This window comes from Rhineura floridana, chromosome 2 (assembly GCF_030035675.1).
Source record: "Rhineura floridana isolate rRhiFlo1 chromosome 2, rRhiFlo1.hap2, whole genome shotgun sequence".
In the NCBI taxonomy this organism is placed as follows: Eukaryota; Metazoa; Chordata; class Lepidosauria; order Squamata; family Rhineuridae; genus Rhineura; species Rhineura floridana.
This window is the reverse complement of record NC_084481.1, coordinates 109,378,364-109,394,831: the sequence shown is the minus strand read 5'-3', so window position 1 is coordinate 109,394,831 and position 16,468 is coordinate 109,378,364. Positions and strand designations below refer to the sequence as shown.

Below are 16,468 nucleotides of genomic sequence, written 5' to 3'. Positions count from 1 at the left end.
ATGACCACCCCCAAGGACTTCTTATAGATGTTAAACAACATGGGGGACAAGATGGTACCCTGCTACACCCCACAGCACAACTGCTAGGGGGCCAAAAGATAGTCACCCAATGCTATTCTCTGAGAGCGACCCTGGAGATAGGATCGGAACCACTGTAAAACAGTGCCTCCAATACCCATCTCACCAAGTCGACCCAGAAGGATACCATGGTCAAGGATACAATGGTAAATATGCACACTTTTTTCCTTTTCATTATGTAAGGATCTTTCTTGCTTAACCACTTTAACAAATGTTGGTAAAATTTACTCTGGGCATTTTTCTTCTATGGACAGGAGTATTGCAGATTAAAGCTTTATATGAAAAACAGGGTTGAAATCCTAGTGCACTTCCCATTGCAAAATTTTCACATAAGCAGACCTAAATCATAGTCCTAGTTTATTGTTACTTGCACAATAGTAAACAATATCCCCAAATTTCAGCCACTTAACTTTTTTTGTATCTGGGGTAAAAAAGACACCAAGAAAACGAACTAAATGTTATAGATGAGTTGCTTTTTTATCCCAAGCAATGTTAACATACTGGGATAAAAAATGTCCCATGCAGTTTTTCAAGGAAAAAAACCAACCCGGAGAAGCAGATAGCTGTCCTTCTGAAATATCACATATTGCTGTATTTTGGGACATTTTACCACCCTGAGATATACTGGAATTTGGCTTGGGGTATAAAAATACCCCCTGTCACTTTCTTAGTTTCATTTTGACATGTTGCAGTAGAAATATACCATGTAGTTTTTCAAGCAAAAACTGAAAAGAGAATTTAGCGCTCTGCTTGTGGTTTTGTCTGAGACATTTTGCCAGTCCAAGATACACTGTAGGTCAGCTTTGGGTAGAAACCTTTCTTGAGTGATTGTAAAAATTCTTCTTTTTCCTGCCTTTGGATCCTAAAGTGAGATGGCCCCTTCTGTTAGATAATGAACTTCCATAATATCAACTGATCTTCCTCTTACATTTACATCTTCAGACTGTCAAATAAGGTCTTCATGTGGGATATATAAGTCCTAATCATAGAGGTATAAATTTTCACAGTATTCATTTTTAAGGGTTTCCACTGCATACATCTAAAATAACTACAATTTTCTGTTAGGTGTACATGTCCAATCACCCCGTTCTTGACAAGTTGAAGAAAGGTTGCAAAGTAGATAGAGGGATGCTAGAAAATTGTATGAAATATATTTAAAAGGAGCAAATGGGAGAATGCAAGGTGGACCAAAGAGGATTATCTCATTGCTTTATGTGTTTCCTGTACAGGTGTATATTGGTGAACTTCCTCAAGATTTCCTTCGTATCACCCCAACTCAGCAACAGCAGCAGATCCAATTGGATGCTCAAGCAGCTCAACAGTTACAGTACGGAGGAGCAATGGGTACCGTTGGGAGACTGAGCATCACTGTAGTGCAGGTATCTACATTTTGTAGATTCCTGGGATGTACTGCTAAAGGCAGTGTGATCATGGTCATTATACATAGATGCTGGCAGAAACTTTAAAAGAAGCTTTAAAAAGACTGTCACTGGCTTCTAGCTAATAAGCAGTTTACATTGATCTTACAGTACTAACTTGTTATTTATGTTCAGAATTGCTTAATTTCAGTGCATATCAGTGTAATCTTCCTCTGAAACCATTCATCAACTACTACTATGAGGGCAGTATAAAGGAATTGAGGGAACATGTGTTCTCCATTAGTAGTTTTTTAATCATATAACTTTAGGGACAACTTTTCTGTGGTGGTTTTCAAATGGTCTCTGTACCTAAGCATAGCATTTACTTAGAAAACATACATGAAATGTTTACTAGCTCTGTGGTCCTTCTGGAATAATTGGTTAAATGTATTGCAACTGAAAAATGTTTAAATGAAAGGACTTCAAAGACTTTGGGGACACATTGTCTAGGGCTATTCTCTTTTTGTCTACTCATACCTTGGAAACAAATGCAGAATTTGCTGTTACAGTTTTCAGTGTACCCAGTGAGCACTAAAATAAATTCCTAGTGGATTACAAAAAACATGTATGAAATAATCAATAATAAAGCTTGTATGACATAATCAATAATACAGTTACATGAACATCTTGTTATGGCCAGCATTTACACTTGGACAGAGTATTTGAGCATAATGTTTGTTTTGCTTTAAAAAACTGACAGTTATATAGCCAGTGACTTTAATAAGTTATCTTCATCTGCAGCAAAAGGGACCGCAGAAATAACAACCCACATGCCCCTTCTTCCTCTCTCTGCTTTACTCCCCACTGATACCCAATGGCCCTCTGGACAGGCAAGTAAGGACACTGGCCCTGCTGATGCTTTGTCAGCTGAAGCATGAGAAACGGAGATTGTAAAGAAGGGTGAGCAAATCTTGGGAGGCTCCCGAGAAACTGAACTCTCTCAGCTCTTTGAGTGAGAACTTCAAGGCCTGAATGAATGAACCATTCTGGAGAATGTAGCTTGACAAGCCATGGACTTTCTGCCATTCTCTCTTTCTCCTTCCCCCGTCCTGATGGTCAATCCTGAGTTTTGAAAGAGGCATGGGATGAGATCTGGCATGAAAAATATTAAACATCACATGAGGAAGTTTACAGAACTAGATAAGGAAGCTACAGAATTTTTGAGTGCCAAATCATTGTATCTGAGCACTTATTCTAGTGGTGCAGCTAGAGGAGGGCTTCTATAACAACAAGGCTACTAAAAGTATCCTCATACTTCACTGTTACTTGCTTGTTTACATCTGGATAGAGAATGTTTCTGTGACGCTGTTCCATGGTGCCCCATTGACAAGTTTCAGTCTAGGTTATCAGAGAAAGAGGTGTATATGCATCTACGTATGATGAAGACATTAAATGTGACCCATAGTGCTGTGGGCAGGATGCATTTAATTTAAATTGAGGCATTGTAACTCATTGGGCAGGAAATCTTGATTTTAATTTTTTTTCTAATCAACTTTGTTTACATAACTTTGCTTACCATTAATATGTTGGTTGCAGCTAAAAGGTATAGACATTTCAGTGTAGGAAGGTACATGAAAAGCTAATGACAAAATTATTTATTTGCTTTGTATGTTTCCTTAGGCAAAATTGGCAAAAAATTATGGCATGACGCGCATGGATCCTTACTGCAGAGTACGACTTGGCTATGCTGTCTATGAAACGCCTACAGCTCATAATGGAGCCAAAAATCCCCGATGGAACAAAGTTATTCAGTGCACCGTTCCGCCTGGAGTGGATTCTTTCTACCTTGAAATATTTGACGAGGTTAGAGCATTTTAAAAAAAAAAAACTAATTTGTAAAGGCATGGCCCAGGGCTGGAGGGCTGGCTTTTGGGCACAACTAACACCGAGTTTTAGTTCATCCTAAATGAGAACCTTCTTCCTCGATCTCCATGATTGTTTTTTCATTTTGCTCTGAGTAGTCTGGATTGGGAGCAGAGCCTAACATCTAGGTGGAACCTCTTTCCTATATCTGGCTTAGGGCCACTTCACGCTCAATTTATAGCAGTTTATATTTATTTAATTACATTTGTATACTGCCCCATAGCCGAAGCTCTCTGGGTGGTTTACAACAATTGTGTTTACCTGCTCATATTCCATTAATCCCTGTACCCACAGCAAATATAATTGTCCCTAAACTAATAGCTTTTGCTGTGAAAGAGTATCCAAACAGATTGATACCCTAAAAAACATAGGTAGAATCCTATTAGTGTCCTTGCAATCATGGGAGTACTTTTGATCTCCTTGAGTCCTGTGTTAATAGAGGAGGAGCAGAGGGAATTTTTACCAATTCTTCTTCCTACTGTGCTTCCCAAAATTAGCTCCAGAAAATCAGGAGATCCTCCAGAACAGCATGGAAAGTGTTGTGAGTGGAAAGGGGAAACTGACAAAAACCGTTAGCAGAGCTGTGGAAGGGATCAAAAGCCCTTCATGTACCCAAGGACACCAGTTAGATCCCCCCTCAACAGACAAAGGGTGGTATTTAATGCTAGTCCTACTCAGAGCAGACCCATTGAAGCTAATACACATGACTAACTTGGCTTCATTAATTTCAGTAGGTATACTCTGAGCAGCACTTAGTTGAAAACAACTCGAAACACGTTGTTGTACCAACATCAACAGGAATTACCTCCCTTTCCAATTCTAGTCAAACATTCCATGTTAGCAATACAAAAAGACAAGGTTTTCTTAAGCATCAAAATCGGTTCATGCTTTTGTCTGCCAGAAACAAGATGGAAGCAAATTCCCTGCCCCAAACCAGGTAGCCCCGGTCCTCGTGCTGGCAAACCTCTAAGGCAGTGTTTCACTGGCATGGTAGGAAAGGATTTAGGTTTGTGACTCTGGAGCTGCATTACAGAAAGAGAGTTGCCCAAGACAATAGAACTCCTACACACGTGTGAAGCAGCTTTTAATGAGTTAGGCCTACGTCATCTTTTCTTATAATGAGGTAGTCTTTTGAGCAGACTGTTTTTCCCCCCAAGCTACAAAAATGATTATGAGCAGTTATTCAGCCAATGTCTCCTGTCAGCACAAAGATTTCTGCTTGCACAGTGGAACTTCCCCCCACTCCTCCTCCCCATGTATGCCTTGCACTATCCCCAGATCTGCTCTGGAGAGTTGGGAGAACCCTTAGAACATGTTTGGGGGGGGGAGTCAGGAGGAGAGATGGGGGAAATCCTGTTGCACAGGTGGAAATCTTTGTTTGGATGGGATACTTACTTAGTGCTACGTTGGCTACAACCAATAGGCTCTAATCATGCTCGCATGTAAGCCTGTTAAATCAGCCTTGTAAATTTTGTTCACAAAAATTCAGAGTCTGCAAAGACGTCTATTACCTTGCCTTTTTTCTCTCCCTCTTCTGCCAGCCTCTCTTTTGAGTAAACATTTAAGCTGGTAACATATTTTCCAGGCTAGAAATGCAGCAGATTGGCAGTGGAGGAATGGAATAATCTCAGTTTCTTTCCTGGGAGCAGGGTCTGACATTTAGATGGAACTGTTGGCCATCTTGGTTTCTTTGCTGGATGTGAAGGAGGCAGCTTACCCACCTATGCAGTTAGCATAGAAAAGCAGAGGATTCTGCCTGAGTCCCGGCAGGTTACCTAGGTTTACTCTTCATGGAAAGGAGGCAAAGCACTTGCCTCCATGCTTAGAATACAGTTGTAGTAAACTGCCAGAGTAGAGGCAAGTATTCAGCAGCCCACTGGCTAGCCTGAATGAAATTCCTTGTCATTGATGGTAACCAGTTAAGTTGTTAAGAACAAGACTATATTAAATCCTGTTTACTCTAGAGCACAGGTGAGGGATCTCTGACCTATGGGCCTAATTAGACTTGCCTTGTCTCCTAATTTGGCCTGCAGGCCTGTTTCCCCCAGGGCACACACATCTGCCATTCACCTGACATCTTATGACATTGGATGTGGGGCAGATAAAGTTATAGCTGCAAAGGAACTATCGGCATCCTTAGAGTATGCTCCCAGTTGTCCCTTTAAAAGCACAGGTTTGTGTTCAGTGATGATTAAATATAGTGCAGAGTGTAAGCCACGCTGCTTTTGGCAGTGGTCAGATCCATTTGGGACCTCCAATCATATGACATTGGGTGATTGGCAAGTGGATGGCTCCAACCATCTATCAGATATGGCCTGCAGAGGGTTAACCACATTTGGATCCAGCCCTCTGGCCTAGAGTGGTTCCCCACCCCTGCTTTAGAGGTCTTAGGTAGCCAGCTGTGCATAGGATTGTAGTGTTTGCAAAATCTTGGAGTTGTAGCCAGTGGTTGAACAAGCAGAAGGCAGCTCACACGGCCAGTCTCCATGTATTTCCCCCAAAGCTTCTCTAGAAGGTCAGGGGGACCTACAGTAGGGCCCCGCTTTTTGGTGCCCCGCTTTTCAGTGTTCCACTAATACGGCACCAGTGGGGCGATGAGCTATAGCACAGGGAGCTCCAGCCGCTGTGTTCCAGCTGACAGTGCTTGGCCCCTGAAGCTCCCCGCACTACAGCTGATCACGTGCTACAGCTGGAGCGCGGGGAGCTGGAGCGCACGATTAGCTGTACTGTACAGCTGATCATGCGGTATGTCCCACTTTACAGCGGGTTTCGCTTTTCGGGGGGGGGCTGGAACGTAACCCACCGTATAAATGGCACCCTACTGTACTGAATATGCTTGACTGTGTGATATTATTTATTTATTCCATTTGTATACTGCTCCATAGCCGAAGCTGTCTGGGCAGTTTACAACAATTAAAAACATTAAAAACAAATATACAAATTTTAAAACACATTTTTTAAAAAGCAATTTAAAAACATGCTAAAATTCCTAGGAGAGAGGAAAGTCTTGACCTGGCACCGAAAAGATAACAGTGATGGTGCCAGGCACACCTCATCAAGGAGATCATTCCATAATTTGGGGGACATCACCGAGAAGACCCTCTCCCTTGTTGCCAGACTCCCAGCTTCCCTCCGAGTAGGCACCCGGAGGAGGGCCTTTGATGTTGAGTGTAGTGTACGGATGGGTTCATGTCAGGAGAGGTGTTCCATTATGTATTGTGGTCCTAAGCCGTGTAAGACTTTATAGGTTAAAACCAGCACCTTGAATCAAGCTCGGAAACATACAGGCAGCCAATGCAAGCGGGCCAGAATAGGTTTTATATGTTCGAACCGTCTGGTCCCTGTTACCAATCTGGCTGCTGCATTTTGCACAAACTGCAGCTTCCGAACCGTCTTCAAAGGCAGCCCCATGTAGGGTACATTGCAGTAATCTAGCTTGGAGGTTACCAGAGCATGGGCAACTGAAGCCAGGTTATCCCTGTCCAGATAGGGGCGTAGCTGGGCCACCAACCGAAGTTGGTAGAAGACACTCTGATATAAAGTTGCAATGGAAGGAGGAAGAGAAATAACAGTTGCGCAAGCTGCTCTTGTAAAACATTGGATTACAACCCTTGGAATTCCACATAATTTCGTAATTCAGAACCCGTTTGAGTGAACCTTGCCTCTGTAACTTAAAATGATCATGGAAAAAGTTCTGCTCCAGTAACGGTTTTTCCTTATATATTAGATCGATCAAATTGGGGAAATGTTCAGAAGTTACTTTCCTGTTAATGGTGTGTTTATCTTTCAGTAAATCTTGGTATTCCATGTTATCCATGAACTACAGTGCTTCTCTTTATGAATAGGCTTGGATGAACAATTAGCCTGCTTCTGAGGAAGAGAGTAAAATTGATTAATACTGAAGGTTCAATGGTTTTAACTTTAGTATAAAATAACAAAACTTGAAAACCTTAATAATGACATGATAGTGATAGTAAGCGATAGTCCGCCATCATTTTTGTCAGGCTGTTGAACTTCTGAATTTAATTACCTAAATATGTTATTTTTCAGCGGGCTTTTTCAATGGATGATCGCATTGCTTGGACGCACATTACCATTCCTGAATCGCTGAAACAAGGAAAGGTAGAAGATGAGTGGTATAGCCTGAGTGGAAGGCAAGGAGATGACAAAGAAGGAATGATTAATCTGGTCATGTCTTATACGGTAAGCTAATTGACAACAGTTGCTTCAGCATGGAAGGCAATATGTTCAAGGACATAAAACAAACAGGCTTTGTTGGAAGCTAGGCCAATGGATTTCTGGTATTTGCTGTATTGGACTACTCAAGATCTATTGGATGGAGGGAATACAGAAATTAGTAAATATGTGTAAAAATGTATCAGAATGATAAAACTCCTTATAGAAAGCCAAGATAGTAGGATAAGATTTGTAAGACATGAGTCTTCCTGGAGATAACTTTTGAGCAACTCCTTCCACAACCCCCCCTCCCCAAATTACCTTTTCATTCCCATTAAATTTATAAAGCATTTTGGGGACCGGGGAAATACCGCATGAGCACTAATGGCACTTTTTCTTCAAAGCTCTTGTACTAAATCTCCGCCTTCATTCTAAACCTTATGGAAATAAATAAATAGTATGAGGCTTCCTTGAGGGAAGTTGAAAAATAACCTTTCGGAAACAGCAAACTCATAGGTACGTGTGCATGGATGCTGTGCACACCATCCTTGTTTATCACACCCATTATTTTTAGGGCATGTTCATAAGTCTCTTTAGCCTTATATTGATCTTCCAAAACTTGTATTGATTCATTTCTTAAAATGGGCACAATATATTGGTAGAGCAGGGGAAGGGAACCGGTGGCTCTCCAGATGGACTCCAGCTTCTGCATCCCCAGCCAACATGATCAGTGGTCAGGGGTGATGATAGCTGTAGTCCAATACGTAGAGGGCTACAGGTTTCTCATCCCTACAGTAGAAAGGTTTAGCTCTGTAAATTTGCTTCCAGAAAATCTGTGATCACAAGTGCTTTCATATTAAACAAGTTGAATTTGAGGAGGGAAAAGTTGTTTGCTGATTAATCTGCAGTGAATTAAATGCTCACAGTAATAATAATAATAATAAAATTTTATTTATGAGTCGCCTATCTGGCCGAATTAACGGCCACTCTAGGCGACGTACATTGATACAATAAAATACAATATAAAACCAGTAAAAACCACAATCAATAATTAAACCAACCAGTTAATCAACAGCATTAAAACTAACCCACCCCAGAGATCCCGTAGGCCTGTCTAAACAGCTAGGTCTTCAGGGCTCGGCGGAAACTTGTCAGAGAGGGGGCATGGTGAAGATCGAAAGGAAGGGAATTCCAGTGGGTGGGGGCCATAATCGAAAATGCCCTCTCTCTAGTCCGCACCAGCCTAGCTGTTTTAACTGGTGGGACTGAGAGAAGGTCTTGTGTGGCTGATCTTGTCAGGCGGCATAATTGGTGATGCTGGAGGCGCTCCTTCAGATAAACTGGGCCGAAACCGTATAGGGCTTTAAAGGTCAACACCAGCACCTTGAATCAGGCCCGGTAAACAACTGGTAACCAGTGTAGGTCTACTAACACCGCGGTGATAGAAGTATTGAGATAAAAAGGGCACTGATTTTTTAAAAAGTATTTAAACAGGTTATGGATTTCTCAGTTAAGCAAGACTTGATGCATTGTGTCTAGCTAAAAATACAATGCACATTATCAGTAAACTTTTGGGAATATGAATTATGTAAGATAGCTTTGATGAGAAGAGAACAATTATTAATAATGAAGGGTGCTGAAGAGAGTTTTGTTGATGGTTTTTGTGCTTAGCTTCTGGGCGGGCAAATAATGTTAGCTAAAATCTTTTTATACAGCAAAATTTGTAAATGAAGCTTATTTATTCTAATTACCACACCCTGTCATTTTCTCTCATATTGTGAGATAATATGGCTGTGTCCAGAACTGGTCTCTCTGTGAGTGTACGGTCTTTTCCATGTGCAGAAGGACTGAAATCTAGAAGTGTGCTTCTGTTTGTTCAAGACATTGTACAGGTTCTTGCGCAATGTAGCACAATGTCTTCTGTTGGCTCTTGTACAACAATTCACTGAACTGCCAGAATGTAATATACACTCACATCTCTAGATCCAACCCACGGAAATTATTCTGGAAGCTCTGTATTCTTCCTGTTCTGTACTCTGAATGAAACTGCCTGCAATTTGTCATCAAAGTGTAGCTTGATTTGAGCAGATGGAACTCTTTATTTATAGGCTATAATAGTTCTTTCAAATGTTGTTTAATTCAGGATCATTTAACCTAATTTTCCTGGAAGGTGGTGGCACTTAATGACTTGTGACAAAAGGTTGCTTGCTGACCTTGGTATAGCAGGTCTTGAAGGATTGTTGTGCATTTTCTTGCTGCTTTGTTTTCGCTCCTAGAATAATTTTCAAAATACCAATTTTCTGTTATCTTTTGGTATCCAGTCCTTACCAGCTGCCATGATGATGCAGCCTCAGCCAGTGGTCCTGATGCCCACAGTGTATCAGCAAGGAGTTGGATATGTGCCTATAACAGGTATGTTACCCCTCCTTTTTATTTTTAATGTGAGAACTGAAAAACAAATCTCTTGAAAATTGGTAATTAAAGTCAGAGGCAGAGATGAGCTCTGTTCTTTGAAGTACCCAGCATTTAAAATAGTATGAAACTATAATTTGAAGGCTAATCAGACACTTTCATTCTCAAGCTGTTTACAGATTCTCACAGAACTGAGGGAGTTTTATATAGCTGTCAGTATGGTTACATTGTAAACTGTGGTTTAGTACTGAAAACAAGCCTTAGGTTGCCATTTCCCCCACCCCCATCCTATGACTGTGAAGAGATCAAAAGCTTCCAATTCTCTTTTTAGATTAACCACGCTTTAGTGTACTGTCCAAACACTTAATCTTAATTATGGTTAGTGGAAACAAGCCAGTTTCATAAACTGCAGTTTGAAGTTGACTTGTTTACTCTCTCTCACTCTCACTCACACACAGAGACACACACAGAGACACACACAGAGACACACACAGAGACACACACAGAGACACACACAGAGACACACACAGAGACACACACAGAGACACACACAGAGACACACACAGAGACACACACAGAGACACACACAGAGACACACACAGAGACACACACAGAGACACACACAGAGACACACACAGACTGAATTTGTCTGGGTAGAGAACATCAGAAGCTGTCCTCAATATAAGGGGCTTGCTGTAACCAACAGTCACCTGATTAGCAGTTGCAGGGAGCCTATCTGAAATACATTTGCAGAAAGTGGTTTGAATGCATACCTCTTCCTTCAAATGAAGCATTTTCCCCTCTGTAGAGCCTCCTTGGCTGCTTGAGGGAGTTCCCAGCAGGGAATTCCCTCGTGCAGCCAATCCCAGCAGGACCCTTATCTAGTGGATGCACAGGGATGAAGGTTCTACATGTTCTTTCTAGGTTTATATTCAAAGAGAATCTTATATGTCAAACTTTATCCTCAGCTAAGTGAGTCCTGTTATTGACAGCAGACAACTGGCTAGGTAAACCTAGAAAAAGAAATCCTACCCAAGTTCCCCTTGGGGCTGTATCAGGAAATATAATAGAGTTCCACAGCAGAAAATGAAAATATATTTCTTTATTTCTGTACTAAGGTCTGGTTCAGACTAGAAATGCAAGTAGGTGCTGGCCTCAGCCAGTGCAGAAATTGTACATATATACGCACAATTTCTGCACTGGCTGAGGCCAGCACCTACTTGCATTTCTAGATATATATATATATAACTTTCTTGCAGTGTTAAATGCTTGATAAACTTCAAATACAAACATTTCCTTCCAGAAGAGTGACAGGCAATGTCTTAGGCATAGCTTCAGGAGTGGCCCTCGTAATCTTATCTCTAGCCATCTTTAGCAGACTTGCTTTGGTAGCCTTCTCTTCAAGTAGCCTTCTTCGGCAATCCCCAGCACAGTCACTGACTGGCCTTGTGCCTCTTTGGCTCAGTCACTAAGGACTGGCTATTTATAGGCTTTCTCGAGGCTACATACAAGGCCAGGGCTTCCCTGCAGCTCAACAAGGCTATGGGCTGTGCTCTCTCAAACTCAACATTCTTGCACATTATTATCTCCCCTCTTGGCTGTCTTCCCAGACTTTCTAACAGCTGTCCTCTACAGCTGTATAAACAAAGAGAGGCGGAGAGCCCACTCTTCAGATAGGGGAGGAGGGAGTGGAGAGTGAAAGAAACTTAACCCTTACAGCAGCTAGGCTGCCTACATTCTAACCTCTTACACAGCTGCTTACTGTGGTTTTTTTTTAGTACAAAATAAGCTCTTGTCTCCCAACTTTTATGCATTTTGTTAACCTTTGGAGACGGAGACCTCGAAACAGCCAAAAACATGAAATATCACAGGCAGCCCACAACAGGTCCCTGTCAGTGCACATCAGATGATCTGCCCTGACAGGCAGCCCTCTTTGCAAAGGAACAATCAGGAGCTCACTTGAAGTTCCTCATTGTTCCTTTGTAGCCACAGCTGTACCTGCCCCACACCTGATGTCACATATGATGTCAGGTGTGGGGCAGGTGGGAGTGATTTGTGGGGAATGGCTTTGTGGGCCGTGCTGGGCCTAATTAATCCTGCTGGCCAGATGTTACCCACCACTGGCTTAGCATGACATCCAAATCAGCCCAATATGTGCATACACACTCTTTTTTTTTTTTTTAGTCCCTCTCCTGTTTGGCCAAGCTGGTTTCACGGGATTATATAGCACTTCATATGCAGTGCCTTTCAAAAGTACTCGGGCCCCTGACCAATGCTCTGATATTACTGAATTACAAATGGTACATTGTAATTTCGTTCTGTATGATATTTTATTTTGAAACTCAGCAACTCAGTATCAATTATTGTAAGGTGACATTGGTTTTATGTTGGGAAATGTTTGTCAGAAACATAAAAAACTGAAACTTGTTGCTTGCATAAGTATTCAACCCATGTGCTGTGGAAGCTCCCAGTTTACACAGATGAAAGAAATTGCCCTATCGGGGACACAATTACCTTACCCTTGGCCTCTACCTGTGAACCATTAAAGTTGCTGTCACATTGTCAGGATAAAACCCCCACTGTTGAAGGATCATTGGTCAGGCTGTGGATCTGAAGGAAAATGAAGACCAAAGAGCATTCTACAGAAGTAAGAGATAATATAATAGAAATGTATAAATTAGGAAAAGGGTACAAACTAATATCCAAGTGTTTGGATGTCCCAGTGAGCACAGTTGGATCAGTAATCAGGAAGTGGAAGCTGCATCACACCACCCAGGCACTGCCAAGAAAAGGCCATCCCTCAAAACTAAATGCTTGAACAAGAAGGAGGTTTGTGAGAGAAGCCACAGAGAGGCCAACAATCCTTTTGAAGGAGCTACAGAGGTCAGTTGCTGTGAGTGGAGTAATGGTGCACTAGTCAACCATATCTAGAGCTCTGTATAACACTGGTCTGTATGGGAGGGTGGCAAGAAAGAAGCCATTACTCAAAACATACCATCTGAAAGCATGTCTGGAGTTTGCCAGAAAGCATGAGAGTGCCCCAGCTGCAATGTGGGAAAAGGCTTTGCGGTCAGATGAGACCAAGATAGAGCTTTTTGGCCAAACCTCAAAGTGCTATGTGTGGCGGAAACCTAACAATGTCCATGCCTCAAGTCACACCATCCCTACAGTGAAGTATGGTGGTGGTAGCATCATGCTGTGGGAATGCTTCTCAGCAGAGACTGGGCATCTTGTTAAAATCGAAGAAAGAATGGATGGAGCAAAGTACAGGGAATACTGCAAGAGAACCTTTTTCAGTCCACTTTTCAGCAGTACAATGATCCCAAGCACAAGGCCAAACCAACATTGGAGTGGCTCATGAACAAAAAGGTGAATGTCCTAGAGTGGACCAGTCAAAGTCCTAATCTCAATCCCATAGAGAATCTGTGGCAGTCTCTGAAAAATGCTGTCCACAACCAACGTCCAACCAATCTGACTGACCTGGAGCGAATCTGCCAAGAAGAATGGGCCAAAATCCCACTGACACTGTGTGCAAAGCTGGTACATACCTAAACCAAAAGACCTAAAGCTGTTATTGCAGTGAAAGGTGGCTCTATCAAATACTAATGTGTGTGGGTTGAATACTTATGCAAACAACATGTTTCAGTTTTTTGTTTCTGACAAACATTTCCCAACATAAAACCAATGTCACCTTACAATAATAGATTTTGAGTTTCAGTGTTTCAAAACAAAATAAACAGAATGAAATTACAGTGTACCATTTGTAATTCAGTAACATGAGAACATTGGTCAGGGGTCTGATTACTTTTGCAAGGCACTGTAGCATCTAGCAAAAGACAAAAGTACGTCATTTCTGTGCAACAAGCATTGTTGCAGTGGAAGCATGTATATTTTTTACGTGTGACTGTCACAAGCCCTGTATTGGCTTGTGTTCCCTCACCTTTACCTAGAGCAGTTTTGGAAATGTTTCAAAGATTACTTTCCTGTCTATGTGAAAGGATGAAGTCTTATCCATATTGCACTATAAGAGTGGTGGTGAACAGTGACAGCAAGACCTCTTTCTCTCGTAGGAGTGAAATTGATTAAACCAGCAGTTTGCAATCTGGTCTAGTCATTTTGCTGCTCTTTTAGTTTCTGTGGTACTACTGGGCTGTAATCAGGATACAGGAAAACTGAGTGAACACTGGCTTCCTCAGCCCTTGGGTACCAAAGTTCTTCCTTTCATTTCTATTTTAATAGCTATTGGGTTACCTGTGCTGCATCTGGGATAGTACTACCGTAGGGAGGAGTTTCTCGTATTGAACTTCAGAAATTATTCTACGCAACCTCCAGTGACTTCTTCCACACTGATTTCTCCCCATGTTATATTTTCTATGTTTTCTGGTGCTACTGAGCATGAGAATATATAGTCTTTCATAAGAATAAATAGCTTCAGTTCAGTGTTCAGTATGGAGCTGGGATAGGGGAGATGTGGTTTCATCAAAGCTTGGATCTTCATGACATGCCCTAGCAATATGACATGTGCTACAATAATTTTGAATTATGAGTTAAAGATAAGATGGGAGTACACATTGTATTGTTTTTGCAGCCAAGGGTTGAAATAACACACGGACACAGCAAGCTGGGTTGAACAAAGGGCTGGGTTAAACTTCCAACAAACCCCTTAAACTAAACCTGCAGAGGGGAAACCTAGGTGTGTGAGCTGTCTGTAAGCAAGCAGCTGAACTACAGCCATAGGGTGACCAGCTCTTGATGGGGCAAGGGCAAGCCATTCTACTTACCCCTTACCCCCACCACACCCTGTAGGTGATAAGAGGGGGCCTTCACACATCAACACCTGCCAGGGCCCTACAACTCCAGGTGGATGAGGTTAGTTGGCCCCAAAGGCAGCCCGTATCCTGCTTCTGGGCCCTACACCCCTGACGTGCAGGCCTCCGGCACCACCAGTCACCTGCAAAGGTGCCTAAAGGGCACCTAGTTGTCCTTACCTACTTCTCTTTCCACACCTTGCCACCACTAATGGGGGACAAATCTCTATTCCCTGTTTGCCCCACTGCCAAGAATCATGTCTCACAGACACCTCTGCCAGTCAGATAGACACTCTCCCCATCCAACAACCTGCCAAAAACAAAACAAACAATTAGGTTCCTGAATCTCCAGGCCCACCAAAGGGGTGACTAACTCCTGTACACCCCAGATTTCCACCTACCAAGAGCTTGCACCTGCGTTTGCGAAAGACCAAGCCGAGGTGCTGTGGAGCCAGCTCCAATTCTGAAAGAGTGGGTCCCAAACTCCTTGGGGTAGTCCTTGGCCTTGGAGTGCTAGTTTAGTAAGGGACCAAAACTGAAACTTCATGAGGAAAGCACCACCCTCATGAATAAACAAATAACCAGGCCTGGAGCCCCTTGCGCGTATGAAATGCTGTAGTGCCCTCACAGTACAGATCTCCAGTCTGGGTGATGACAAAACAACTGTGCAGCCCTTGCGCTGTTGGTCCATCTTAGACCAGCCTAATGTAATGTTGGCACAGCCGCCCCCAAAACTAACATCAGACCACAGGAGTACATGTAGGGAGGAGTCCGTCTTGGACCCAGCGACCACCTCTCCTATTCGGAAGGCTCCAAAAAACAGTGTGAGGGCTGCTGTGTGAAACAGCTGAACCTCAAAGGTTGATAAGTGTAGTGCACCCCACTGACCTAACCATCCCGTTAACAGGTTGGGTGAAAAAGGGCGACAGGGATCGGCGTAGCTGGGTGTTCCCTAGCCCAACCGGCCAGCACCTGGTTGACCCTAAAGTCCTCCAAGTGATTCTGAAAACCCCCTGCCTTGGCCATAAAGGAGAGCCCCGCCAGCTTACCTCACAGCGTCCTGGCAAATAGACCCTTCCTCCTGCCTTCCATAAGAGATTCCAGCAGATGATTCATTGGAATAGGCCATACCAGCATGTAGCCCCTGCTCACCCTGAACTCCTGGAGCTCCCTACCTGCTCTCTGATAGCTGGTGAACGTGCTGGGTGCAATCAAATAGGGTTATGGCCCTCTCCGACTCCACTGTCCAGTCTCCCAAAGCTCGGGTGGCACAGCATCCGCCTGAGCCCTGGCCAGCGGCGCCGGCTGTTGAAATCTCTCCATCTGATTCTGTGACAGAGCATCAGCAACACTATTGTCAATACCCACTACATGCCATGTCCGTAACAGAACATTAAAACGCAGGCATGGGAGAACAAAGGAACGGACCAATTCCATAACCCTAGTGTTCCTGGATATAAAGGGTTGATAACCTGGACTGCAGCCATGTTATCACACCAAAAATGGACAGTAGAGTTCTGCAGCCTCTCTGCCCACAAGTAGATGGGATGGGAAAGAATTCAAGAAAAGCTAAATCCTTGGTTAACCCCTCTTGAATCCAGGCCTACGGCCAGCACCCATTACACTAGGAAGTCTCAAAAACAACCCCAAATCCAAAAGCCCCCGACACATCAGAATGAACTTGCAGTTCTGCCTCCAGGAGCCTGTCCTCCC

The 16,468-nt window shown here is 42.9% G+C and overlaps 1 protein-coding gene across 3 annotated transcripts in view; it reads left to right on the top strand.

Moving 5' to 3' along the window:
• The window catches only part of TOLLIP (toll interacting protein), a 51,555-nt gene that overhangs the window by 14,655 nt on the left and 20,432 nt on the right, over positions 1 to 16,468 (top strand). For all 3 annotated transcript variants that reach the window (XM_061610097.1, XM_061610098.1, XM_061610099.1), the window contains 4 exons: positions 1,308 to 1,457; positions 3,117 to 3,299; positions 7,410 to 7,562; positions 9,857 to 9,947. In XM_061610097.1, the coding sequence (XP_061466081.1) occupies positions 1,308 to 1,457; positions 3,117 to 3,299; positions 7,410 to 7,562; positions 9,857 to 9,947 (577 nt within the window). The remainder of the gene's footprint in view (positions 1 to 1,307; positions 1,458 to 3,116; positions 3,300 to 7,409; positions 7,563 to 9,856; positions 9,948 to 16,468) is intronic.